The sequence below is a fragment of the Erigeron canadensis genome, chromosome 9, assembly GCF_010389155.1.
Source record: "Erigeron canadensis isolate Cc75 chromosome 9, C_canadensis_v1, whole genome shotgun sequence".
NCBI classification, from domain to species: Eukaryota; Viridiplantae; Streptophyta; class Magnoliopsida; order Asterales; family Asteraceae; genus Erigeron; species Erigeron canadensis.
This window is the reverse complement of record NC_057769.1, coordinates 12,487,471-12,514,798: the sequence shown is the minus strand read 5'-3', so window position 1 is coordinate 12,514,798 and position 27,328 is coordinate 12,487,471. Positions and strand designations below refer to the sequence as shown.

At 33.8% G+C, this 27,328-nt stretch overlaps 3 protein-coding genes across 5 annotated transcripts; 1 reads left to right on the top strand and 2 right to left on the bottom strand.

Moving 5' to 3' along the window:
• Positions 1-1,923: 1,923 nt before the first annotated feature.
• On the bottom strand, positions 1,924-9,471 carry LOC122583923 (vesicle-associated protein 4-2-like). Of its 2 annotated transcripts, XM_043756297.1 has the most exons (7): positions 8,964-9,462; positions 5,127-5,197; positions 4,489-4,570; positions 3,683-3,801; positions 3,287-3,364; positions 2,946-3,065; positions 1,924-2,252 (listed from the first exon to the last, which is right to left on the bottom strand). In XM_043756297.1, the coding sequence occupies exons 1-7, from the start codon at positions 9,280-9,282 to the stop codon at positions 2,193-2,195; spliced, it is 849 nt and encodes a 282-aa protein (XP_043612232.1). In that variant the 5' UTR covers positions 9,283-9,462; the 3' UTR covers positions 1,924-2,192. The 2 variants fall into 2 exon arrangements, with proteins under 2 accessions (XP_043612232.1, XP_043612233.1); XM_043756298.1 differs by lacking the exon at positions 1,924-2,252 and having other exon boundaries at positions 2,946-3,080; positions 8,964-9,471.
• Positions 9,472-12,080: 2,609 nt separating this feature from the next.
• LOC122581224 (probable serine/threonine-protein kinase abkC) lies at positions 12,081-19,147 on the top strand. Its single transcript, XM_043753398.1, has 5 exons — positions 12,081-12,364; positions 13,438-14,752; positions 16,709-16,969; positions 17,217-17,372; positions 18,643-19,147. Exons 1-5 carry the CDS (start codon positions 12,357-12,359, stop codon positions 18,760-18,762), a joined length of 1,860 nt encoding a protein of 619 aa, XP_043609333.1. The 5' UTR covers positions 12,081-12,356; the 3' UTR covers positions 18,763-19,147.
• A 187-nt stretch (positions 19,148-19,334) lies between these two features.
• Positions 19,335-22,282, bottom strand: LOC122581225 (equilibrative nucleotide transporter 3-like). Of its 2 annotated transcripts, none has more exons than XM_043753399.1 (9): positions 22,121-22,282; positions 21,634-21,738; positions 21,394-21,549; positions 21,154-21,297; positions 20,954-21,059; positions 20,677-20,852; positions 20,236-20,414; positions 19,869-20,127; positions 19,335-19,790 (listed from the first exon to the last, which is right to left on the bottom strand). In XM_043753399.1, exons 1-9 carry the CDS (start codon positions 22,163-22,165, stop codon positions 19,680-19,682), a joined length of 1,281 nt encoding a protein of 426 aa, XP_043609334.1. In that variant the 5' UTR covers positions 22,166-22,282; the 3' UTR covers positions 19,335-19,679. The 2 variants fall into 2 exon arrangements, with proteins under 2 accessions (XP_043609334.1, XP_043609335.1); XM_043753400.1 differs by having other exon boundaries at positions 20,236-20,396.
• Positions 22,283-27,328: the final 5,046 nt, after the last annotated feature.

The window sequence follows — 27,328 nt, the reverse complement described above, 5'->3', positions numbered from 1 at the left end:
CCCATTTCTTGTTTTCTTTTATGTATATCTTAGGCTTTGGTCTCATGTAAAGTAGGCGTTTATTTTAGGTACAGATGATGAAATAAGGTTGTAAAAAGAACTTAAATGTTAGAATCCTTTAGTTATATCTTGTCTAAAAACACTCGTTTAATAACAAAATCTGACCAGTACATTATATTTTTTGTTAGCTTTGCTTATATGTTTATCTGTGTGATATATGTGTGGTAGGAAATGATCTCGACCCACAATTCTAGTCATTCTTGGAACAGTTATATAAGATACAGGTCCAGTGTTATAGTGTCTAGTAAATCAAAGCCTCAACCTTTTAGACTCCAACATTTACTGTAAACAGTAGTCTTGACAAGTTATACGAACCAGAACATATAATGAGCAGTTCATCTGACTTACGTTTTTATACTTGAAAAAAAAAAGAGGAAGAGAAAAAAAAGCAAATCAAAATTTTGTTATAGAGAATTGTGGGAAACTAAAGCATCTATTAGTTTCTTTCTAAATCTGTAAGTTGCCCAAGATCATGTTTTCTGAAGGGTGAGGTGGGGGTGCACATGGTGCAGAGAATGTATTGCAGTTTTTGTGTATCTAACTTGATAATGTACATGTACTAAAGGGAAGGGTACAGCTCTTTTCTGTATAGTGTGCATGTAAACATCTTGGGTTTTAAATTGTTTCTGATTTTGGATATTTTGGTACTTGAACCAACAAATGTTGCAGAATGAACATGATAAATTTATGGTGTCAGGATGCAGGTGAATCGGTGTAAGATTCTAATAACCAATTTATGATGTGTGAACCGGGGACATTGCTGCAAAAGAGTATATCATCATTCTTAATTGTGTATTATGAATAAGAATATTTTTACTTAAATGCAAAATCGGTAATCAGCTTGGTTATTGTTTATAATTATTGCTGATTGAATTCACTGTACGAACTGCTTGCCGACATGTTTCAACTCCATGAGACTCGATGGTCCCGTTGAAAGCATGAGCATCCTGACCCTTACTAATCTGGCCCGGGATTCAGTGACCACTGACCACACAGATACACTACACTCCTCTTGGTCAGTATCAAGTTTAGCTTGAATCTCTTAATCAATACTAAATGCATAAAGTTCTATCACTGATTTTCCATCAAAATAATGTACTGTCTTTTGAAAATTATGTATATCTGACATCTCATCTGGGTTACAATTGAGATATCGAATTACTTTTACGCTAATACATTCGCATGTATATATGAACTGGGTCATGGCTTCTGCGACGAGCTTGGGTGTACAAAGCTTTTGCAATTATATTTGACAAAGATATAGAAAAAAAAAATATAGAAAATTATCTTTTGGGCGAACCACTGGTACCAAAATTTAGCCATTCCCCATCCCATATGCCAGGACCCATTTTTCCACCTATGACAAATCCAAGGGACAGATAAGCAGGGTCCATAACTGGGTCTCAAGTTGGCTCAGTATGGTCCTAGTCCTGGTTATGTCGTAGCTGGTCCAGATATGGCCTTTAGTTTGAACATTTCTGTTACCTAGAGACATCCACATCCCATCAAGGCATCAACCAATAAATGACTCAAAATGATTTATTCAGTATAAAATAGTGAATGCTATATTAAGAAATTACCCAAAAATCAGATTAGCTGGTAAGTAGTGGTAACAGATTGGTGGAAATGTGTTAAATCCTAAAGGTTGTACTAAATGTATTTCGAATCGTAGGTGATCAGCACATTACTTTTTTTAAACCGCACCAATACATTCTTGTGTTGTACAACACCTTATAGCATGTTTAACGGTGTACAAGTAAAAAAACTTTACACCATATAGCTTTATTCTTGAAACAATAAACATGGAGCCAAACACAAATTTACTGAGTTGGGGAGTCAGAAAAGAAACGCATGGACTAAATCTTGGTGCAAGTACAAAAAGTACTTTAATTGTTAGAACTTGTACCTTGTACAGATAGCCACAACTTAAAACACACATTTCGTATTTTCCTCGCGCTACAAACAGAATACACAGAAACTTTTTACATTCAGAATATGTTAAATCATCTTCAGATCACCCATTTCAGCATTACTTAAATGGGCAAAGAACAATACAATACACACATTAATATGAATAGGAAAAAAGAAGCAACTACTCGATGTTTATGATTAGAGACATGAAACTTAGGTGTTCATACAGAGTCAACACCTTCAACTTGCTGTCGAGCCAGGTATCTCTCTCTTCTTTCTTTCTACAAGGAAACGGAGAAGAAAAAATGGTTAAGCATATGAAAATGGACATAATAAAATACACAAGAACGAGATGGTTCACATGATCCCAGACTTATATGGCAAACATCGAAATTTGGACGGAGCTGGTCAATGCATATTTGGGTCCAAGCAGACAATTTTTGGTGTAGTGGGTCAGATTAGCTTAGAGTACTTATTGTACAAACCTTTATTATAAAACATAGTTTTCTTAGAAGTTAAGTTAAAACATGATCACAGGTCATATAATGAACAAATAAGATCCAGAATAAGCAATTTAGTAGGCTGTATCAATAATAAATCCAATTAGGATTACATTCAATCCATTTGACCTGTTCTCTATTTAGCTAAACTGCATTATTTACCCAGCTGACCCAAAGATAACCTGATTCTATCTATATAAAAGATTAAAAGTTAACCTGTTCAGGTTACCCGGAGAGGACAAGTATTTTGACTCATTAGTATGTGGACTACCAAGGTACTCCCATGGCCACTTTTGAACCCTTTCCCAAGCCACCCACAAGATGTAACCTAGAGAGGTTTGAACCTAAGATATCTTATTAGGACATCGGGCTGCCTGACCACTACGCCACCTTTGTGGTAATTTCCACCCATAGTTAGAAGGGGTCGATATTGCCACCACTAATATAATGATGCACCATAGATACGAAACTCACCCATTCATCTATGACAAGGCCTTCATTGATAACCTTAGGCCCAGTGTCCTCTGCAGGTTTCTTGTGAGTTTCAAGAGCAGCCTCGGCCTCCGCTAACTGACGCCTCAATTTTTCCAAGGCCTAGAAAGAAGAAGTCTTAATATATAGAAGTGAGAATGGCTCCCTCAATCTCATAAAAATTTCAAGGTTTCACAAACCTCTGTTTTAGATGATTGGATATTAGTCATAAAAGCCCTACACTAACCCGAATAAATATAAACTTTTGGATTGTAAGTTGCAGAGAAAACAAATGCTGCAATATTCAACATGAGACGAAAAGGGCATATTCAAATTGGACTTACTGGGCTGGGATGTTCAACATCAAGAAAAACAACTTGCATTATCTGCTCCACGGCCACTTCATCCTTATGCTCATCAAACTGAGTCAAAACATCGTAGATACTATCAGAAACAAGGCCAATTAGTAGTTCCATATGTGTAGAGTCAAATGATAACATGACATAAACCATGGTAGATGAGGCTTGACGGACAGAATTTTATGAACATGTTTTGGGATTTTAAAATTTAACATACTTGCATAACACTACAAACCAAAATAAGCAACAATTTACACCGTGGCAGTTTCATTTGTAATTTCAAATTCTCTATTAGCTTTTAACTAGCTTGTCGTAACTACGAGTCCCACATAGTATAAAGAAAGGAAGCAGACTCACAGTTTAAAAGACTGTATAACTCACCAGCTCGGGTACATAATCCATCACTCCTTTAACTTTTAGACTCATGATTTTGAATTTCACCTTTCGCTTTTGGTCCATTGGTTTTTCATTGTTTTCCGGGGGCTCAACAAACTTGAAAACTATCACACCGATTTGAAGAAAGAGATTAAAGGTTGTCACTGATAAACATAGAAACATAGGCACTGTTGTATATATCGGCCGTATAAGCCGATATCTCGGTATCCATATCGGGATCGGATGTTCAAGGAGACGAAATGGGTGAGATCGGCTCAAATATCGGTCAACACTAGTCAACCACGAGATATCGGCCAAATACCGGGAATTTCAATATCGGCCAAGATCGGTCAAACTCGGTCAAGGTCAACAAAAGTCAATTTTTTTTTATATTTTTTGTTTTTCGAAGGTCTTTAAAGAGACCCCTTTTTAATTAAACAAACCCTCTGTGTAAGTTTATAGAATTATGTTAATGTTTTGATACAATTATTTTTAAATTTGAATAATTATGTTTTTAGACAGCCATGTTTAGGTTTGAAGTTTCCTAAATATTTTTAATATTCTATTACATACAAATTCATAAATTATTTTTTTATATATAAATTTCATATCTTCCCGATATCTCCCCGATATTTCAAAAACTCCCGTCTCCCCATCTTGCCGATCCAATCCCGATCCACGACTTCTACAACCTTGAACATAGGATACCGCTTACAAGCCTAAAGCTACCAAGAAATACTGAATATGCTTAATAGACTCAACATTATTGTCAAAATACTTGTGAATATAGAGCTAAGAATAAGAATTCTTACCAGTTGCAATTATACTCTCGCCTGGAGCAAGAATAGCACCAGGAGGACGCATGAAACAGCTTTTCGGAGCAGTTGTTTGGAACTAAAGAAAACCAAAACATATATCATATGACAGAAGATTAACTACACTTACATGATATTTGTAGGTCAAATATTTAAGCAATATATTTTCAATTAGTGAATTAAATGCTGTAGAGATGGCAAACAGGTAGGTGGGTCGGAAAATGGGTCAAGATATCTAAGCTTTTGGTATGGGTCGATCAAAAAGAGACTGACAGCAGGGTTATCCTGAAACACTTTTTTACAATTCTTTTCAGCTTTTCATAATCAATTTTAAAGTTATATATGATGAGCATGTTAAGTAAGTTGAAATACAAGAATTCAATCCACACGAAAGATTAGTAAGTTGTATGCATTTAAAATTTATTTTCAGGAACCTGCACCCGTTTGACCCATTTGATCCTTTTTCTGCTTAACTAATACTTAGATTTACCCAACTTGGCCTGTTACAAAGAAATTTACCCACAATATCCCAATTACTAATGAATTTGTCAACACTGCAACCTCTAATAAAAGAGTGTCATCCAGTAGTAAAAATGGAAGAAATATTAGAAGAATCAAACAAACTTTGTTCGTACCTTAAAAGCAACATAAGACTTGCTTGTGTTTTTTATCTTAATGGCACTTTGGACCTGCTTCCCAGGTTCATCTAGAAAGTGGATAAACAGAATTCACAATCCATTGTTAATCATATGGATAAATCCAAAAATACATGTCAATTGACTGATATATTAAATGCCAAAAATAGAAAGCACATAACCATATAGCACTTGGACATCGACGTACACAGAGAAGAAAATGTCAACATTAACTAGACCTTATGTACAATCATACGTTTATAACTGTGATTTCATATTACATCACACAAACTGGAAAGCAGTTAACGCAGTGTAAAAAACTAGGCATTAACATATGAAGCATGGATAACAAATGCAATATTGACAAGATAACTAATATACACAAAATCTGGAGGCCCGAAAAAGAAACCTAAATATCACATCTCACCATATACATTCAGCGAACTCAAGTCATTTTTGGAAGTACAACAACCCTATATTCGACTATAATCAGCAAGGGGATCTAAATAAATTGCCTGCCTTCACAACTACTTCCTTCCTTTTCAATTTAAATGCCCACTTGTCTATTTTTGTTTGTCTCAGATTAGAATTTCACTTCGAAAAGTAGTTTATCAAATATCCAATTTTACTATTTATTATTAGGTACAAGACAGAGTTGTCTTTTTCAAAGGCAGATACATTGAGAGTAGACTTGTCACTTTGCGAACTGAAAATTTAATAATATGTATTTCCTAAACTTTCGGTAATGGAGATTTAAATTGGGACGAAGAGAGAATACATTATATAAGGCAACCGTGACATCCTATGTCAAAATGGAAACAGTCAATGGGCATTTACTATATACATTTTGAGAAGAAAGCACCTTGTGTGTGTATACACTAATTGATAAAGTTGAGATACCAATAGAATATGATAATCCGTCCAACAGCCCTCAAGTTGGATTATGAATGTTAATCAAGCCACACTTGCGGATGATGAAGTCCATCTGAGTGTTCCAAACATGTCTTAGAAGGATACTCGTAAATCAGTACAAGGTTACAATAAGAACTAAGTAAATAATTGGTAGACCACATGGGCTTCCGGTCATATATAATCTTAAATCATGTTCTATAATTTTCTCATGGATAACCTAACCCAGTCATACATAGCAGACGAATTATCATAGAATCATGTCACTAGTTTCTCCAAGAAAAAACTAGATTCCTAAATCCAGGCCAAATCCTATCACATGTAACATTTACCATGGCACAGTGTTCCAAGTTGGCACTGGATATTTCACTGGAGTCTTCCAAGATACTTCTTTTTACCAAGGCTGCCTATTCACTTCTATAGGTATCATCAAAAGATTTCAAGATATGAGAACTTTTTCTGTATGGTATCCAGCTGTAGACTACTAAGGTATACGTTACATGCAATTTTGAAGGTTAAACACATACTTGAGATGTATAACAGCTACACCGAACTATCAAAGATTATTTAAACATTGAGGCATTGAGAAATTGGAGGTCTAAAGGTTCACATGTTGGCTAGTGCAAAAAGGAGAAAGAAAAATCTGACAACCCATGTATGGCCACTTTAGTCATTCTTTATGAGAGCGTTAAGCTGTTTGAGTTTGAGTCGTGATGAACTTGTACCTCGTGGATTAGTCAACCAAAAGACAGATGACACAATTACAAGAGAAGAGAAAACTATAGCATATGTTTGCAAAAGCATGTCTATTGGCTAGGATAAGCAGTACGATTTACCCACTTTGGTTTTTCTGCTGGTCGCTCAACAACATAAAGGTCCACAATTACGAAGAAAAATAAACTACTACATATATTTGCTAAAGCGTGACTATTCACTAGGATAAGTAGTACACTTTCCCTGCTGGTAGATATTGAAACTGATGTAACTGCCAAAAAAGGAAGTAAACTTTATCATCAATTATCCTATTTTCAAAACACATGCTTCATTTCAACTATGAGACAAGTCGACAACTAACATCAAAGAAAGACCCAGGTTAGATGAAACACCACCTGTATGGCTGTAAGTTTGTACGCTGTTCTAGGGTTGAGAAGAAAAAAAGGTTATCTTTTTTTATTATTATTAATCTGTACACTATGTAGTCAATTTCGGTGGTATACCGGTGGTATTTCGGTTTTCGGTCCTCCACTGGTATACCGGTATAGATTTTTGTCCAAATTTTCGGTACCGAGATTTCTGGTGAAATTTACCGAAATCTCACCGAAATCGGTCAAATTTCGGTCCAAATTTCGGTGGTATACCAGTTTTTTAGATTTTTTTATTTTTTATTTAAATTACTTTTGTCCAAACTAAAAAACAACATATAAAAAAACTAATTTTTTGAAGTATTAACACTAATCTATTAAACATTGACACTTTTAAGCTTGACTTTGATATTTAGATTGAGTATTAACTTAATATAATTGCTATCTTTTTGGTACATATATAGTTATATATAATATTTTTCATAATATTAAGATTACCGAAATACCACTGAAATAACCGATATTTCAAATACCAGACCTTGACCGAAACACCGAAATTTTGGTCCTTAACTACTCAGTCTGTACATTTTGGCTAAAAGCACTGCACACAAGAACCTTCATTTCCCCAATTTTTGCCTTCTTCGGGTGAACTAAGACGCATCTAATCATTTTTATATATCTACTGTGTTTGACTATTTTCTCCTTTTCAATATTCCTTATTTTGGGGTTTCTTAATTTCGTTTCTTGATAACTGAAGTCCCAAATCTCATGCATTTGGCACAACTGCACCATTAATCTACAGAGACTGATACTACCACACGTGCAAGAGGTTGCAATTGTTATTGATCAAGTATAAAGACCAAGATAATTTATTGATATTTGATAAAAGATTCTGACATAAATGTTAATGTACAGAATCTGGACATGTCCTAATTATGAGTTAACTGTGCTATTATAATCGTGTTCTATGTTATGACTTCTGCATTTCCTAGAGTCCTTGACTTTAATGATGTCACATTTCCCATGTGACACTTCATGGTTCTTTCTATTCACCGTGTATCCCTCCTGAGTAGCTGACCCAATTTTCTATAACTATTCTCCACTACAAATATCTCATCAAATAGTCTTTAATGCCATCAAAATTATGTGTATTTTCCTCCAAATAAAACATAAACCAAAAGACCTTGTCAAATGTTTGCTCAATCACAATTTGCACACAGCCCACACACACAATAAACCTTCTGAAGACATACTAGTGAGATTTGTTTTTAACATTACGGATCTATATTCAAGACATTTTTAGTCAGTCATGTTCCCTAAATAGTAAACTTACGCCTAAAAATGATTGAAGCCGACTAACGACAAGGTTAAAATAGTATAGTTTATTTTTCTTACCTAACAATTTTGTTTACACTCGATGACAGACATATTTGTACTTTTCCTATATTTAGTTCTATACATAAATTTGCTAAATTATGTTAACCTTACAAGTTACAAACACAAACTATTTGTTCCTAATAAGATCATCTTTAACTCCGGCGTTTTCCATCCAACACACATTATGGATATATTCAGCCATGTTGGGTTTTTTCAAATTTTTATTAATTTTCCGACGGATTAAATGTGTACTCAGTATGATGATGTGACGCGAACAAACTGAGTTTTCACTGCGGTGGTTATCGGGTAAAAGTCGTTCACTATGTTGGGTTGTGTTGCTGACATGCACCAACAAACTAAGTTTTAAGTAAACTAAGATAGTCTAAATAAAAAAGAAAAAATAAATTCAAATAAATATATATAGATCTAATCTATACAAAAAGTAAAAATAATAAGGATGGTAACATACAAGGGAAATAAAGCTTATTAGGAGGATCAAGTCTTAAACGACGTCGTGTTGGAAGAAGAGATCTAGCAACTGAAGTAACTGAAGAAGTGGAACTACTATTATTATTATTATTATTGTTTTGAATATAATTGTTGTTGGATGATCCTTCAATATGATATGAAGAATAAGACGACGTCGTTTTAGCTGTACTTGAAATATGATTATTATTATTGTTGTTGTTGTTTTTAAAAGGTAGCTTAAATATTCCCCACCCTTTACCGCCGCCGCCGCCGCCGCCGGTACTGCCCGACGGATTATGTTTGTTTTCCAAGATTGTCATCTCTGTAAAAGTCACTCGCTGACTTTTGTTTCTATATTTGGATAAATAACGGAAAAAAAATTATTATTATTATAATTTATACTTAATTATTAGTATATGGGAGTAGAATTGAAGAAGAAGATGACGACGAATGAGAAACGACGTTGTTGTTGGTTTCCAGTTTTCTCTCTCTAGAAATGTTTGCAATTAGTAACAAAAGTGGCGTGCTGTCGCCTTTTTGTTCGATGGTTATTTGAAAAAAGCTTTTTCAATTAATTTTATTTATTTCTTTATTATTTCATCTTTTCTATTTATTTTGTTTTGTATGTAACTAGTGATCATACTCGCGTTTCGTTACGAGTCTGGACATGTTGACGAATGAAAGGACCGACTCGACCATTTTTTTAGGAGTTGACTTTGTTGGATCGTTTTAACACTTCGAAAGATATAGTCAATTTGCATCAAAAATTAAAATACCTCAATTCAAAAAATGACACTTAGCAATATTTTTAAAATAATATAATAAGACTAGTTTACAAGTTTTTGGACACGTGAAGATCAAACAAAAGCTCGAGAAAAGTGAGGGTCTAAGACAACCAACAGTGTATGATATGGCGGAAGTCCGCCTTCACTTATGGATGCTTTGGCGGATAATGCGTAGCGTTCGCAGTTTATGCAGTTTCACCAAATTTGACAACACTTCTTACAACTTTCTTATGACCAAAATGACATACCTTATATTTAGACATCCAAATAAATTAAAAACTCATAACCAACATCCTAAAACCTTTCATTTGATCAAGTGTGCATTTTACAACAAAAAGGCCATTAGCCCAATTTACCAAACTACCAAAGTTATCATTTTCGTCAAGATACATATGACCAAACTATAACTACAAAAGTATACATAGTCGACTTGTCAAAACACAACCAATGTATCATGATCACTAGGTCTCTAACTCTTTATCAAACATATCATTTACCGCAAAATGGCAAACTACTTTCAAGATCACTAGCAACTTTTACAAGCCACAACTTTATTAGTTCCTTCTTCCGTAACCACTTATAAAAAGGATAAACAATTAAAATTTGAGTGAATGCTTAGTGTGTAAATCTGTCTACAAGTATATATACGATAGGTGACAAAAACACAAAGGACTCTAGCATGTAGTCAATGGTAGCATCGTGCCATTACTTGCATACTCACCTTTGCGCTAACAAAACATACACGATCCATATACGCTAAACAACATAATCAATGAGGTTCTTAGGCCTCAAACTTGGTACAAATAAGAGGTTCTTAGGCCTCAAGCTCAATACAAATAAGAGGTCGGTTCTTAGGTCTCGACCTTAAATTAGGCCCTAACGCTAAATTGATTATCACACACGGTATCCACCATGATATGTTAATCGACCAACACACCTATAACATTATGCAAAGTCACTCACCTCCTCCGTGACAAACAACAATCAAGATAGCCACAATACATATTGACAATGCTTTCCATTTAGCAAATCATCACAATATACATATTGACAATGCTTTCAACAAGCGGTTGTGATGGTGGTGGTGTTGATGTGAACCAGAGGGACAATGTGTTGTTGATATTGTAACCGTTTATAAGATATATTCTACGAAAATATAATTGGGTGCCTCGTTGTGGTCCAACGGCAAGATGATTGCTTACCATTGTAATTTATCCTGGTTCGACTCCCGAAAACGGGGTCTACCCATTTTTTTTCCTTTTTCTTCCATTATATTAGTTTGGGCGTTATTTTTGGATGTAGTTACTTTGAAAATCTATTTATCCAGATTATATATTAAATCTTATGAATAGTAAAGATGCTAAAAACTAAGTAAAATAATCATTTTACTAGATATTTGTTGTGCCATAAAAAAGAAACATATCATCACTTTTACTAGATGTTTAATCCTTTATAAATACTAGAACTTAAGTCTATAAAAGTGCTAGTATCTATGTATATATAAACACAATTATATAAGTTAGATATTTTGAATTTCATTTAATTAGGTGAAACTAAGCTGCATGGTCGCTTTTTATTTACTATCACCACAATCCACCACATCACAACTCTAGTTGGCATGAATCACCCCATACACCACCATGTACTCACGACCATAAGGCCTTAAACATCACCGCATTTGCCTATCCTTAACTATTATAAATAGCAAGCTAAGTTCAGCACAAATACTTGTTAATTCACACAATCAAACTTCTTTCTGTTGAATCTCTATCATTTTAAGATCAATATTTGTTCAAGTTCAAGCATATCTTTCACAACCTTTCATCATCCCAAACTTTTAATTCAACATGACGTTATCATCAAGAATTCTCTCAACGATCATCAAAAGCCTAATTGATATCGTTGATTAATTTGAATCCGGTTAAAAAAAATACGGTACTTAATTTTGGTTATAATTAACCATATTTCTTAAGAAGACGACTAACATTATCATTTTTCTTAAGATCGATTAAACAAGTATCGCTTTGATTTTTCCATCGGTAGAGAGACTCTACTCATGTGGGAGCTGATTCCCTCAAGTTACTCTAACATGACTAGTCATGTTAGAGTAACATGTTAGAGTAATCTTGACCCTTGATTGAAAATTAAGAGACAAGATTCAAAAACTTGAGAGATTATCTTCCCAAAGTGTCAATTATGACATGCTAAAAACAGTTGTACGTAGAGGCATGAGATATGTACACGTAAATACATCGATCTCCACGAATTTTAACCTTTTAAAACATCAACAAAAACATAAACAAAAACAATATAGAAAAAACAAGCCCCTCCTCCTCCATCTTTCTTTTCTGAAACGCCGCCAATAAATCAAGCCTTCCTCAATAACGATCATATATAATTTAATTTGATTATATTATACATAGTTATATACATACATATATAATATCTATATCTATATATTATATATATATATACGTGAGGAAGCGAATCTTGATTGATTGATGATTGTGATGATATGTAGCGGTGGAATCACAATAGAAAATGCTTGCCGTGCAGCTGTTAGAATTAATACCTACTAATAAAAATCAATTTCATTTTCTTTTTTCGCTATGTCAAGGTTCTTTCTTTCTTTCTTTTTCATTTATATATTTGTTTATTTATATTTATTTAGGATTTGTTGTATGTTTTGTTAGTGATTTGGGTTTTTGTTTTAAGAATTGATTTGAATTTGGAAGCATTTTTAGTTGATAGAAATTTATAAAAGAGTTGTTTGATTATTTAGCAATTATAGGTGCATTTCTGTAAGCTAGAACGGGGCGTAAAGCTCGAGACTTTGCATATACAGGATTTTATTAGGAAAGAATTTGCCTTAGTATGATAAACGCAATAGTTTATTGTAACCTTTACTGTGTTTTTGGCATTCACAAGAATTTTAGCTATGTAATAGTTTTTATTGGAAGACGGCAAGACGTTGTATTGAGCATTATGCATGTAAACTAAGCACAAACAATAAAAATGCTCTGTATCAAATGGGTTTCGAAACTTCGAATTATGCGTGTAGTTTTTCTGTTCCATTTCTAGGAGTAGTGGTAGATATATGTTCAACTGTCTGTTTTAACTAAAGAAATATCAAGACTTGATTCTTTGCACTATCTTTCTTATTGACCTAAAAAGGGTTCCATAGGTCAGAGTATGATAGGTCATAGGAGGTGATAGGCCATAGACTGTGATAGTCAAATGCCTTAGCCGTATGGGCTCTGCCCTCGGATTTGAAAATTCGCCGGAAGTATATCAAATGACATATCTAATGAAAGAGCATAAAATTTTAAGAACATCCATATAATTTTTATAATTTATCGATGTATGGTTTTTGAGATAAAAGATTTTGAATAAATTAGAAGAATAAAATGATTTATGGAAGAGAGAGAAAAATGGGTGGTTGAGATTTGAGGAAAAAGAAAAGAATGAGTGGTTGAGATTTCTTCTAAGAGTATTATGAATAAGTGACAGGGGTATTTTAGGGTTTTCACTTACTTAAAGTTGAAAAAATAGAGGGAACAAATGCTCTATAATGTAGTAGAGATAAAAAAAGTGAAGAAACTTACTAATATGAATATTTCCATACTAATTCTCTTAGTTGATTTTTCGGCATTGATGCATTTAATAACAACTCATTTATCGTACATGAAGGTTCTTGTCGACCAGAAGTATTAAGAGGACAACACAGTTAGTTAGATCAAGCAACAGGAGAGCTCATATAGAAGATGGAAATTATGGATCGATTGTTAGATCTGGTTCTTACAACTCCCAATACAGGATGTACTCTCAAAGCGTACTCTCCAATAGAGGATTTGCTTCTATCTTGGGATGTAAATCCAAATGTTCTATTGGCAGGCATAATTTCTTCAGAAATTATTCGTTCATTCCAGTCAATAAGGCGATAACATATCATGCTCAAAATGCTTGGAAGAGCCTTTCCAAGAATCAGGATGGCATGAATAAGTTGGCCCAAGCATTTAGTTTGGCATTGAGCCGTTCGTATATCGTTCTTCCTGGTGTATTTGCTATTGCTTGTGGAAATCTGGTATTAGCAGACTCAGGGTCTAATCTCGATTATTATCAGCCTAGAAATGCGCTCTACACACGGGCTGAAAATGGACATGCGTTTTTGATTTCATCACTACTTTCAATATTTGAAGGTCTAATATTATTATTCCGAGCTATATATTTGGCAGTCTTGTTCTCACCCAGTATGGTGATGGCTCCATTTGTCGACTATTTTGGCAATTCAGCTAGAAAAACATGGCTCCAACTTGTACGTCGTACTTTGGAAATTGCAGGTCCAGCATTTATAAAATGGGGTCAATGGGCAGCCACACGCCCAGACCTTTTTCCTACCGACTTGTGTACTGAGCTGTCGAAGCTTCATAGCAAAGCTCCTGAACATAGTTTTGCTTACACAAAAAAGACGGTTGAAAAGGCTTTTGGACGCAAAATATCTGAAATCTTTGATGATTTTGAGGAGCTACCTGTAGCTTCAGGAAGTATTGCACAAATTCATCGAGCTTCTTTGAGATATAGATATCGCGGCAAGAGTAACAAGCCTCTATTAGTTGCAGTTAAAGTTAGACATCCTGGAGTGGGTGAATCAATTAAAAGAGATTTTGATATAATCAACGTGGTTGCAAAGATGTCTAAGTTCGTTCCTACTCTCAATTGGTTGAGATTGGATGAAAGTGTACAACAATTTGCAGTTTTTATGATGTCCCAAGTTGATCTTGCACGAGAAGCTGCTCATTTGAGTAGGTTTATATATAACTTCCGCAGTTGGAGAGATGTTTCATTCCCTAAACCTGTATATCCGCTTGTTCATCCAGCGGTTTTGGTGGAAACTTTTGAGCAAGGAGAAAGTGTGTCACGTTACGTTGATGAACTTGAAGGACATTTTCGACTTAAAAGTTCTCTTGCACATATTGGCACTCATGCTCTTTTAAAAATGCTGCTGGTAACATGTTCCATTCCTTTAGTACTTCTATCATTTACTATATTTTGTTGTGTGAACCGTTGCTGCATTCTGTTATTATAAGTGCTTGCTTAAAAATTAGAGGTTGCATGTCGGGTAACAGGGTCAAACTGTGCATCAGGCAGGTCGCTTTGAGTTGACCCACAAACACGTCTTTGTTATCTATACTTCTATGCTACTATATAAAGGTGTTTGATTTAAAGGGGGTAGTATAGATATATTTTATAATACAAGAGACTAGTGATTTAATTCATTAAGGGTAGTTTGGTCAATTCGCATGTCCCATTTTTCTTAACTTTCAACATGGGCTATGATTTTTATATAGTAGTATAGAAGTATAGATATAGATATCTTTACTACCCGTCTACTCCCTTTAAATCAAACACCTTTACATCAATTACCTACACCATTTGATGCCGCCACCACCATCACCATCTGTCGCCGCCATCACACCACCGCATTGCGCGAGTACTGTGCTAGTTTGTTATTAAATAGTATTATTACATAGACAGTTTCTACCTGAATTGTCCTGTTAAGTGTTTTCGGGATGTGACCTTTTTGCCTCCTTGTCTTGTTCGATTTGTTCCTCCTTAGCTTATCTTACCCCCTTTTTGGTTAAGGAAGAATCTTTGTAATAGTTGATCTATACAATAAATAAGACTTTATGTAGAGACTGTTAGTTACACCTTTGAAATGGGTCACAACCCAAATCAACCAATTGGTATGTAAGTGGGTCGAATTTGCTACCTTTAGTTAAACTCTGATATATTCTCGATAATTATCATGTTGCTGTCACTGGTTCAATTTTGGAAAATATAGAAAGAACGTCAAACATGTGGGAGGGTAGACAATTTGGGAAATGGAGATGTCAATTTTGAAAGAACAACTTCGCTCTAACTTTTTTCAAGAACTGCTATTCTTGAAAGCGTAGTGTATATCTACATGAATGATCTTCTGTATACAAGGTACCAAGAATGATGCGTTGGAAATTCACCGTTACACTGCTTAAGTTAGGTGTTTGATTAGTTAATTCTTATAATAGTGACCCTCTAAGCTTTGGTTCTTGGGTCCTTATTCCAAATTTCACCATGTGAACTACAAGAAATTATCATAGTTGTGAGAAGACTTCGGATAACTTTAGAGTCCTTGTAGAATACGGGCTCTTTTTATCCTTACTTTTTGTGTTTTTTTGGAATTTTGAAGTAAGCATATTCTGTCAATAAGTGCTCATTATGCACAGCTAATTCTCTTTTTGCATTTTGTACAAAATGATGGTTTATCTGCAACAAATAGTGAAGTATGATCGTATAGAAAGTCAATAATTATTGATGCATTATGTTCTTCATTACGAAGGTTAAAATATATCAGCAAACTTGATGTCAAATTTGGATTTGTGTGGTGATGACCACTTTTTCTTGATCCGTATATGATTTGGTCTTATCTATGAATGATTGGCATTTGGAATCATGGAACATGCTTTTTAATTGCAAACTAACAGTTATCATATTATATTTTACTTTTGCAAAAAATACCTAAATGGTAGCTTGTAAGAATGACCACTTTCGACCAATCACAGAAATGTAACTGTAAAAAAATATCGTACTTGACTTTGTTTCTTTTCTTTGGGGTCCAGAGCACCCGTTTTAGCCAAGTTAAATGCCTTTTGTACAGCGAATCATGTTTTTGAAGTTACCAACTTTACCCAATAGGAGTGCAATTGGATGGGCTTCCTTGAGGTTGTATGTAAACCAAACTCATTTATAGTTGTACCTTAACCTATAATTTGTAAGGGGCAGAAGAACAAAAAGATCTGCTTGTTCCGCATATCATCTTAATGCACAAATAAGGAATAAATTCAGACATGCATATATTGTACAAACCTTAATGCATGAGTAACCTTGTGTTTCTCATGGAGAATGTTTCCCCCCATTTCTTCAGGTTGACAACTTTATTCATGCCGATATGCATCCTGGAAATATTCTTGTCCGGAGCAAATCATCTCGTAAAGGGATCTTCAAGTCGAAGCCGCATGTCATATTCCTTGATGTAGGCATGACTGCAGAACTTTCCAAGAGTGATAGAGTGAATTTGTTGGAATTCTTTAAAGCTGTTGCCCGTAGAGACGGACGCACTGCAGCAGAGTGCACACTAAGGCTATCAAAACAACAAAATTGTCCCAATCCTCAGGCTTTTATCAAGGTAGCTTTAGTTTTCTATGCATTTGTTCACAATTCGTTCATAATGATTCTTAATAATAGAGTTGGATTAGATGGGCTAGGTCAAACTAGGGGATCCTTGAGTACGGGTCAAAATGGGCCATGCTGACCCTAATCGCTATGTCCAGTTTTTAAAGTTCTTTATACATAGTTAAAAGCATGAAGTATGTTTACATTATCTTTTTATAAGGTGTATCTAATTTATTTTTGCGCATCTTTGGGCACTACAGGAAGTTACGGAGTCTTTTGATTTTTGGGGTAGCCCAGAGGGAGATGTTGTTCATCCTGCTGATTGCATGCATGACGTGCTAGAGAAAGTCAGGCGCCATAGAGTTAATGTGGATGGAAATGTGACAACTGTAATGGTCACAACGTTGGTTCTTGAGGTAACATTTCTTGTAGTTCTTTTCTTTTGCAGTTTCCCAATGAAAAGCTTAACTGATATGATCGTGGAGGGTATGTGAACTTTGGGTTGAGTGGTATGTCAATGTGTGTTTTCAGTTTTTCATGTGGTAGAGATTCAAGTTAGAGGTCACAAATGTGCTGGTCGGGTGGGTTATGTCTGGGTAGAGACAGAAATTGTTTGATAAAGGTCAAAACAAGCCATTTCTATGCTTTAGTATATAATTGGGGCGACCTTTTCATTATAACCTAGTATCATTTTATTGACCATTAAAAAGAAAACAGATCATGAATCGATCTATCTAAATTCGGTTGGTATTGCCATATGTAACTAAAGACTTGCGTCTTCTTTCATGGGCGGTCTTTTTTGAACGTCCGCTCTAAAATCATCTTTCCACAAGGAGTGTTTCAAATATTGAAATAATGCGGACCCAATTATTAAGCTGTTTATTTCCCAGGATGTTTGATATGTGTAAATAAAGTTGGACTCCAGTAGCGTGTGCTGCTTTGTAACTTGCTCTTGTAGAGTGGACCTTACAATGTCATACGTTAATTATACATCATATCCAATGCATGTTTCTTTTTAAGGAGCTTCAAAATAGCACAATTTGTTCTTTGCTCATAAGTAGCTGAGATAGATCAGTTTATACAGTTGCTCTCATTATGTTGGTACCCTCTTACCTAAATTTTATAAAGCTATTGTTGGGTTGTATTTGATTAGTTCTTTTGCACTTACTTTATAATGCATTTGTTCGGCAACAATAAGGTGCTAGACTACTCGGCTCTGAAGTTTGAATAGTTGGCTTACACACTTCTATTCCACGAATTTATATGATCACCATCAATATCTCCAATTAAGCTAATGAGAGTCCTATTATAAAGAAATAAAAATGTGGCATATATGTAGTCTCTTCTCGTAGTCACCCATTGCGATAAAATAGAATCAGCTTCAGTTGGGTGTTAACCTTGTTAGTGACTTAGTGGGCCTTAGTGGTTGTATATTAACCCTGCATAACTCATTTAGTTCATTTGACCTGCCTGCTTGATCAGTTTTCGTTTTAGTCAAGTTCTTTAGCTCAACTAATTTGACACATCAAAGAAACGAGTAGCCCACCCATGTATAGGTAATCAAGTTGATATCACCTCTTAGGATGCAATAGAGTTACAACTCATCCATATGCTCTTGCTGGATGCTATAAAATTTGTAAACCTAAACCTTGCTCTTACTTTTGTGAGTTTGTCTTAATTTTGCAGGGTTGGCAACGGAAGCTTGATCCTGACTATGATGTAATGCACACACTTCAAACACTGTTACTCAAAGAAGACTGGGCAAAGTCACTAACTTACACAATCGAAGGCCTGATGGCCCCATAAATACAGGCTCATTTGTCGCTCACCTCACCAGCAACAAAAAGTTTTGTAAACGAATACGTTTTTATAGGTTCGATCTTTCATCTACATTTCTTATACATGTGCGTTAATTGCACTTTTTTCGGACAGCAAAATTTTGTTTGTATTTAGCTTCTTTTTTTAGGACAATTGTGGAGAAAGTATAAGATATAAAGAATGTGATGACGTTCTTTCTGAAAGGATCATTGGCACTAGTGAATTCAATATTTGGGTGGCATAAATGTTGTAAACGGCAATGAAGAAGTGTATCTTCATGAACTTTTGACAAACATGTAAATGTAATGATATGAACCAACAATTTCTGAACTTGATGTTTTCATATGTAAACTCCCGGCGTGTGTTTTAAATATTTGACAAATGTTCAAATGTTTTCAGCAAAGTTGTATGCCTTATCAAATGTTTTGTAATACAGTATTATCTTTGGTGTACATCCTAACGTTTGTCGATGGCAACATCTTGAATAACTTAATAAGTCGATTTTAAATCGTGACATTGTCAAAGCTTAAAACTCCGTAAGAGGAAACAACACACCAGAATGTATTCTTACCGTGTATAACGTTTGTCAGTTAACATGTATGTTTATTCCATATAAAAATAAAATAAAATAAAGATATAGAAATGGTTCTCTCTTCTTAGGCACTTAGAAACTAACTAGAACAAATTGACTCGTCTAAAGTGAAAGCTTTCACAAACTTAACAGAGAGTACTTGTATGTCATCTCAAAAAATGATTCATCAAGCAGAACAATGATTACAGAAGCTCATCCAAGATCTACAAACACCGTGTTAAAAGTTTCCATTACCGATAATCCACAACCAGTCGAGAGCAACACCAATAAGTATATGATTATAGGAGCTCATCCAAGATCTACAAACACCGTGTTAAAAGTTTCCATTACCGATAATCCACAACCAGTCGAGAGCAACACCAATAAGTATGCCACTTTGAAGTGAAAGCACGAGTAAATTTCCTAACGCATTTTTCTCTGGACCCTGCAACGATAACAGAAGTTTACACTTGAATTTCTAGAAATAGTTTCGCCGAGATGCCCAATATTTTCGCTTATATACCTTATATATTCGAGGGGCTAATGTCATGACACATACTGTGGGATAACCAGTAGTTGATCCAAGAATAAACACAAGCGCAATCATCCATCCTTGATCGCCATATTTTGAGGTGAAATAGAATGCAGGAATAAGCAAAAATCGAGATAATACAAAGATCACAAGTCCTTTTCGTGATTCCAGCTTTAGATATTGGATTAAAGGAATGTATCTTGATATTAAGTTAGATACATTATACGTTGTCACTAGAACAAGCGGGTACCTGAAAATAGTATTTAACGACAACAACATGACTTTTGAATGTAGCAAACCGCTTCTAATTTTACAAGAGAGTGTACACGGTGATAAAAATGACAGCGGTTTTACTTACCATGTTCCAAGTTGATGTGATCCTGTGTTTTCGTATAAGAACCCTGGGAAAATTGACAGTGTCACGACACAAATCAAAAACAAATCCATAGTGTAATCGAAGTTTTCTAAGAAAAGCTGTTTGATGCTCAATCTTTTTGAAGGTTTAGCGTCGTTTTCTACCTGTCCAGATGGCAAAAGCTTTTAATATCAGCTAATACATAAACATGTTTTTGAATAAGATTCTAGGAAATTTTGGGTGTTTTGGAATGTGTTTTCAAAGTAATTGCTTGATTCTGTTATGACTATTTGAATTGTAAAAAAATAATGATATGATAATGACATAGTCAATTTGGGATAATTGGTAAGAAAATAGTTTATCCAAACTCATCATTACAGAATGCAAAATTTCATTGTAACACAATACAAAACACCCCCAAAAAATAAGCAAATTCGGTTGTACATGTTGATCAAATTCCATTTGAATTCCAACGGCGCTAAGGTCTGAAGAAACAGTTTTTGAGCCTTCTCGAGCTGCTTTTGCACGATAGTATTTCACAATAGGCAAGTTTGGGAAGAAAAACGCGTATAGTATAATGCACAAAAACTCAAAAAGCGTAGATATGGCAAGGAATACCACTGCATACAAAGTAAACATAATCATATCAGAAATGAAAGCTAGCTATTTAAGAAATTAGTCATGATAAATAGCGATTTAGGAAGATATATAGTTAATTTACATGCCCCTGTGCGTAGCCCATTTTCAACGTTTTCAAATGCAGCTTTTGTAGTCAGCCTTAAAATAGAGGTAAGAGCTCCTGAAGCCGCCAAACCAGCAACAAATGACTAAAGTTTACCCACACTCATGTACAAGACTCGGTTAGAAGTGATTATATAACGGGTAAAACAGAACGTTTAAAGGTAACCAGAAGACATTTACTTGGATAAATTCTGGGCACATTAATGCCAAATCTCCAATCATTCCTCCTTGCACATGAGCATCAGCAATACCAGAAATGGCAATCAAGATACACATCCCAATATACTTCCATATTCCACCATTTCCTGAAGTTGCTAAATCTAACTACACATTTAACTACACGTAAGTACTCTTTTTTTTTATTTTTTTTTTTACCAATTATTACATATGAAATCTTTGATCATATAGGTTTTAACTAACCACAAGTAGGCTGAAGTTACTCGCAAAGAAAAGAATGTATCCTGTAATATTACGCTTCCTAGTATCAATTCTTGATTGGTGATACAAAAAAATCGAAATAGTTGCTAGGGAAAATGGCAGATAAACCAGGGTAAGTACCCTTGCAGGATGATAATTCTGCATACACGATAATGTAAAAATATCAAGTTTAATGACGACGACACGACGTTAATATACGATCAAAACTAACATGCTACTTACCGGGAATAGTTCATAAAAGTAGTCACCTATGGTTGAAACTATATTCCAAGATAGTAAAGTACCCAATCCAAATAGCCAACACATAGCCATTGCACTCCATTTCCCCTATATATACATATATTAGTTATCATCATGATCATATATATTAGAATGAACACACATTTTCAAAATGAATTGGTATATTAGATGTGCCATTTGTAAATGGCTTGCCATATTGACAAAGATACATAACTTCGCTTTTTTTGTCTAGTTAAAAAAAGGAAGTGATGAACGTACCACTGTTTTTGATTCATCTACCACAATGTACAACTTTTATTAATGACTGTATAAATCAGTAATGCATACTAGTGGTAGATACATAAAACTTTGTGGTACAGATATCACCTGATTCACCTCTCTTTTAAAAAGGGTAAATCATTTACCGTAAATGTCCAGGACCCCTTACTATATATGTATAAAGAACCAAAAAGTGTTTATCACTTAATACCTGAAGCTTCATTGGAATTTCAAGATCACTTGAGTCATGAACCATTGTCGTGAATAGTCTTTTTTCTCAAAGAATTGAACTAGGCTTTGGCTTCTACTATGTGAGAATATTGATGAATACCTATAAATACGTTAATACTTTAATGTAAAAAAACTTTTTAGAATAAATGGTAATAATTAACAAAGTAATCAACAATGGAATAAGCTATGCTAATAATCATTAGTCCCACTTCTCATATAAAATGATCATAATAATGTCATATATATTCAAAAACTAGCGTTGAACGTCCAAATCAAACTTTTGTTGTTTAGAGATATTAAAAAGAAAAAAAATTAACCAGTCCATATATGAGAGTTTTACTTTAACATTATTCATGTATATCGGCTGACAAGATTCCAAGTTGTTTCAATGCGAGTCGGATTCGTTTGTTTCCTTCATTATTATTGGTGAGATTTGTTATTATAAGTTACGTACAAAACAACCTTACAACTATTATTGACGATTATAGTCATAAAAATGGCCGTCGACGCTTTTTATTATTTAATAATGCTTTTGATGCTAACAATCTTAAAAGGATGTTATCAAAATTTTAAGAACTACTAAGAGATTAAAGTGTTGTACAATATTATTTGAAATATCGATACAATTATTGACCATCTAGTAACTATCGGTGACAAATATCAACATCAAAGGCTCAAAGCTATGAGGCACATTGATCAGTTCGGTAACATGGTTGAATGTACTGAAGAAAAACAATGAGCTCATTTTCCGTCCAACTCAACATATTAACCTCAATTTGTTCATGTCACATCAATATACATAAAATTAAAAAAATATTAGTGTGAAAAAAAAAATATAATTTGTATGGTATATTTTGCAAAACATAGCTACAAAAATATAGTTGCAAACTAATAGTTTAAAGAAAGAGATAAAATAATTAAAACTATCATAAAATTAAAAATACCAAATGAAAAAATTGAAAAAGAAATAAAAAACACGACTTTCTATCTTCTACTCGGTTGAGGATGGAGCATGTAGTCAGGGTGCACAAGAGACCACCCTCAAATGAAAAGCCCAACTAATTTTATTTTTTATCTTTTTACCATTATCCACAACCTTAAAATATTAAGCCCTGAAAGCTCAAATTCTCAAAAATATTAAATAGCACGATACTCGCGCAATGCAGCGGTGTTTGTGGCGGCGACGGTGTTGTAGTAGGGGACGATCGTTGGTGGTGGATGCAACGTTGAATAGGGTAGATAATTGATGTAAAAGTAATTGTAAAAAGTTAATAGAGATATTTTAAAGAGTTAATTTCAAATATCGTCCTTATGGTTTTACCAAAAAATCACGTTTCATCCTTTAAACTTCGAAATGACACTGATAGTCCTTTATACACGGATAATGGTCACGTTTCGTCCTTTAGTCGACCGTATAAAGGACGAAACATGAACATAACCTGTTAGATTAAAGGACGAAATGTGACAATCATCCGTTAAATTAAAGGACTAAACGTGACTATTATCCGCGTATAAAAGACTACCAATGTCATTTTGAAGTTTAAAGGATGAAACGTGATTTTTTGGTAAAACCACAAAGACGATTTGTGAAATTAACTCTATTTTAAAAATAAAGGATTGATAATGTGATTTTTACAATAAAAATAGTTTAGACATTTCCTCATGTAATTGTCAACATAAAGCTATTCTTTTTATAATATACTATAAATAAAATGCACCCCTCCTAGCTTCATTTACAGTTTTAGCCCTTTAGTTATTTATTTTTAGAGTCTTGTATCGTTAGTCCTTTAGCTTCCAAACTTAACAATTTTACCCTCCAACATTCCCTACATAATTACAAGTATCCAACCAATACTACGTGTGTATATATATATATATATATATATATATATATATATATCAACATTTATGAGCATGGTACTCGCGCAATGCGGCAGCGATGACATCAGTGTGATGGCGACGACGGATGGTGATGATAGCGGTCTCTTCAAATTGTGTAGATAATTGATGTAAAGTTGTTTGATTTAAAAGGGGTTATAGATATATTTTATAATATAAAGGACTAATGGTGTAATTTAATATTAAGGGTTTGTGGTGATTTAATTCATTAAGGGTAGTTTGGTCAATTAACATGTCCCATTTTTTATAAACTTTCAACATGAGGGTATGATTTTTATATAGTAATACGAGACAAAGTACTCGCGCGTTACAGCGGTTAGATGGTGGGGGTGATAGGTCATAGAAGGTGATAGGTCACAGAGTGTGATAGCCAAATGCCTTATATGTCCGGGTTTCGCTCTCAGATTTAAAAATTCGTCGAAAGTATATCAAATGACATCTATAGTGAAAAAGGATGAAATTTTAAAAACGCCTATATAATTTTTATAATTTATCGATGTATGGTACTTGAGATAAAAGATTTTGAATAAATTAGAGTTTAAAATGATTTATAGATGAGTGAGAAAAATAAGTGATTAAGCTTTGAGGAGAGAGAAAAAAATGAGTGGTTGAGAAATCTTCTAGGAGTATTATGAATAAGTGATAGGGGTATTTTGGGGTTTTTTTTTACTTAAAGTTGAAAGAACAAATGTTTTATAATGTAGTAGAGATAGAGATAATATAGATAGTAGAGATAGAAATAGAAAGAAGAGCTAACGGGATGTTTACGTTTACCGGCCGGTTTGGTGATGTGAGGTCATAAGATTTAATCAAATTATATTATATATATATCCAAAAATGATTTCTAACGGGATGATATAGAATAAGAGTACTGTTCATTTTTAGAATCGAATTACGACAATTTCTCATGAAAAATAAATAACGAAGAGGAGAATACCAAATGCCCATGGTCTGTACTGAAAATTTGGTTAATCCAATGCGGATGTATCCTTCGTACGTATAAGAACTCATGCCGTATTCGTTGATTGAGCAAAGTTATATATTTTAGAATGGCCAAAAAACTTCTAAATCTACACATTTGATAGATCTCATCAAACTTCATCCAAAATGATTGAATATCCCTTCGTAATGCAACTAAAAGAACGAACTTTGTAACGACACTTTATATTTCACTAGTTATTTTTTGTTATATGCGTCGGTAGGTATTTAATTTCATTTGAAGTATTGTTCTTAATTAATTAGATAAAAGTCTGTTTATTTAGTGACATAATGTATATTTATGGTAATGCCTATTTATGCTTTACATCAATAAAAAGTAGTCTGGAAAATTATTTGTGTAATTTTTAAAAGTAAAAACTTAATACAAAAATAATATATTCCAGTATTGTCTGACGATGATAATATGATAAAATTGATGAAACGATACTCATGTATATGGTCTGGTTTTGTCCGGCAATCCGACAATAACAGCCGATGCTCTAAATTACATTAGAATTGTAAAAACAATTCTCACACGTTTCGTAAAATATACTACAAATACATTATATAATTTTCATAAAAGCCAAATAAACATAAATGCCATAAAACAAGAATCACATGAATTTTTAAGAAATGTTATATATGGACCATAAGCTTTTCGTCCCTAATACTTGTGTACAAAAAGGTTTCCTAGTACAAACAAATTAACACAATCTTCGTCTTATCAACAAAAGAAAGAAATAAAATTAGTAGTAACGCATGCATTTCACACATGATTTTCAAAAATAAATATACATTTATTATTTTTTTTTTCAGATTTTGTTGTGCATCTTGTTGTTTTCGATTTTGTTTTTGCATCCAATGAGTTTTTTATATACTTCGTGTATCCTAAAAAAATATTTCTCTAATCTGGTATAACTATTATTAGACGTATGTCTGCGCGATGAGATTGACGTTAGTGGCGATACCAGCGATAGATGGTGTCGACGGTAATGGACGATAACGGAGTCGGTTGAACTTCTTCCTCCCCTCCACCGACAAAACTAATCTTGCAAAGTAAAAAAATTGTAAAACGTTCATTCCAGTCAAATAAAATCCATTAAAGCAAAGCCAATAGACGATAGTGGAGACGGTAGTGGGGTCATTAATGTAAAATGAGTTTTGTTAAGTGTATTATAGGTATATTAGTAGTTATAAATCTTAACCTTTGATTTTAATCTAAAAGTTTAGATTCTTCTAAATTTATTAGAAGATTTTTATACAACTTTAAAGAATATTTATCCTTATTGGAATACGACTTTGACAGTGTTTTTTATCTTTATATAAAAGATAAAAAAAAATTTCACACCCAAATCTACATTTTGAGTTTTATTATAGCACTTCCGTCTTAACATAACACGGTATTGTCCATTTTGCACGTTAGAGCCAATGTGCAAAGCAGACAATATTGTAATGTGAAAAAACGGAGTGTTATAAGTGGTATCAGAACTGCCCTTGGATTGTTGGGGAGTGTGGCGCCTTTGCATAATACAATGAAAACGTTGAGTTGTGTTGAGTGGTGTGAAAGCACACATTGCTTACATGCATGGAGATCCTGGATATGTGTAATATCATTGGCTTTATATAAAAGAACATGTTTTAGGCACATTGATTGTGAATGAGAAGAGAACTTCACAGTTAAGCGTGCTTGGATGACATCAATGCAATATGGATGACCTTCCTCGGAATTTTGTTTGAGCAATCACAAACAAAGTCACGAGCCTATGGGCAAAATAAACAATATTGTGTTGTAATACGACGTACATTTATGTTTATGTTGAATGAAAATTTTATATTTATCGTAATAAAGAATATCACAATTTTAATAATGTATATTACAATTTTGAAAACTCTCATGATGACATGGATAAATATTTTTACTTTTATTAAAAAGCTACTCAAATATAAATGCATAATTATCTTTTATTATGATGCGATCTATTTATAAATATACATAGTGGTTTAGGAGACATTTAATTGGGAAAAATATCCTTTGCCTTAAAAAAATTATGTCATTATCATTTTAATCTAATGATTATAATTATAATTTAAATTTTATTTAAAGTTTCAGCTTCTCTGATTAAAGGTTTTTTTTATATATTTTTATTATTACAAGTACATATTATCTATGTAGCACCGAAACAGGTACATCAAAGGGGTACGGGAACGATATGGGAACGGAAAACGACAAAACTAAAATTTCAGGATACGGGTACGCCAATACAAAAATATAGAAATATAATCGATTTTTTTATAGAGAGAGACTTGAGAA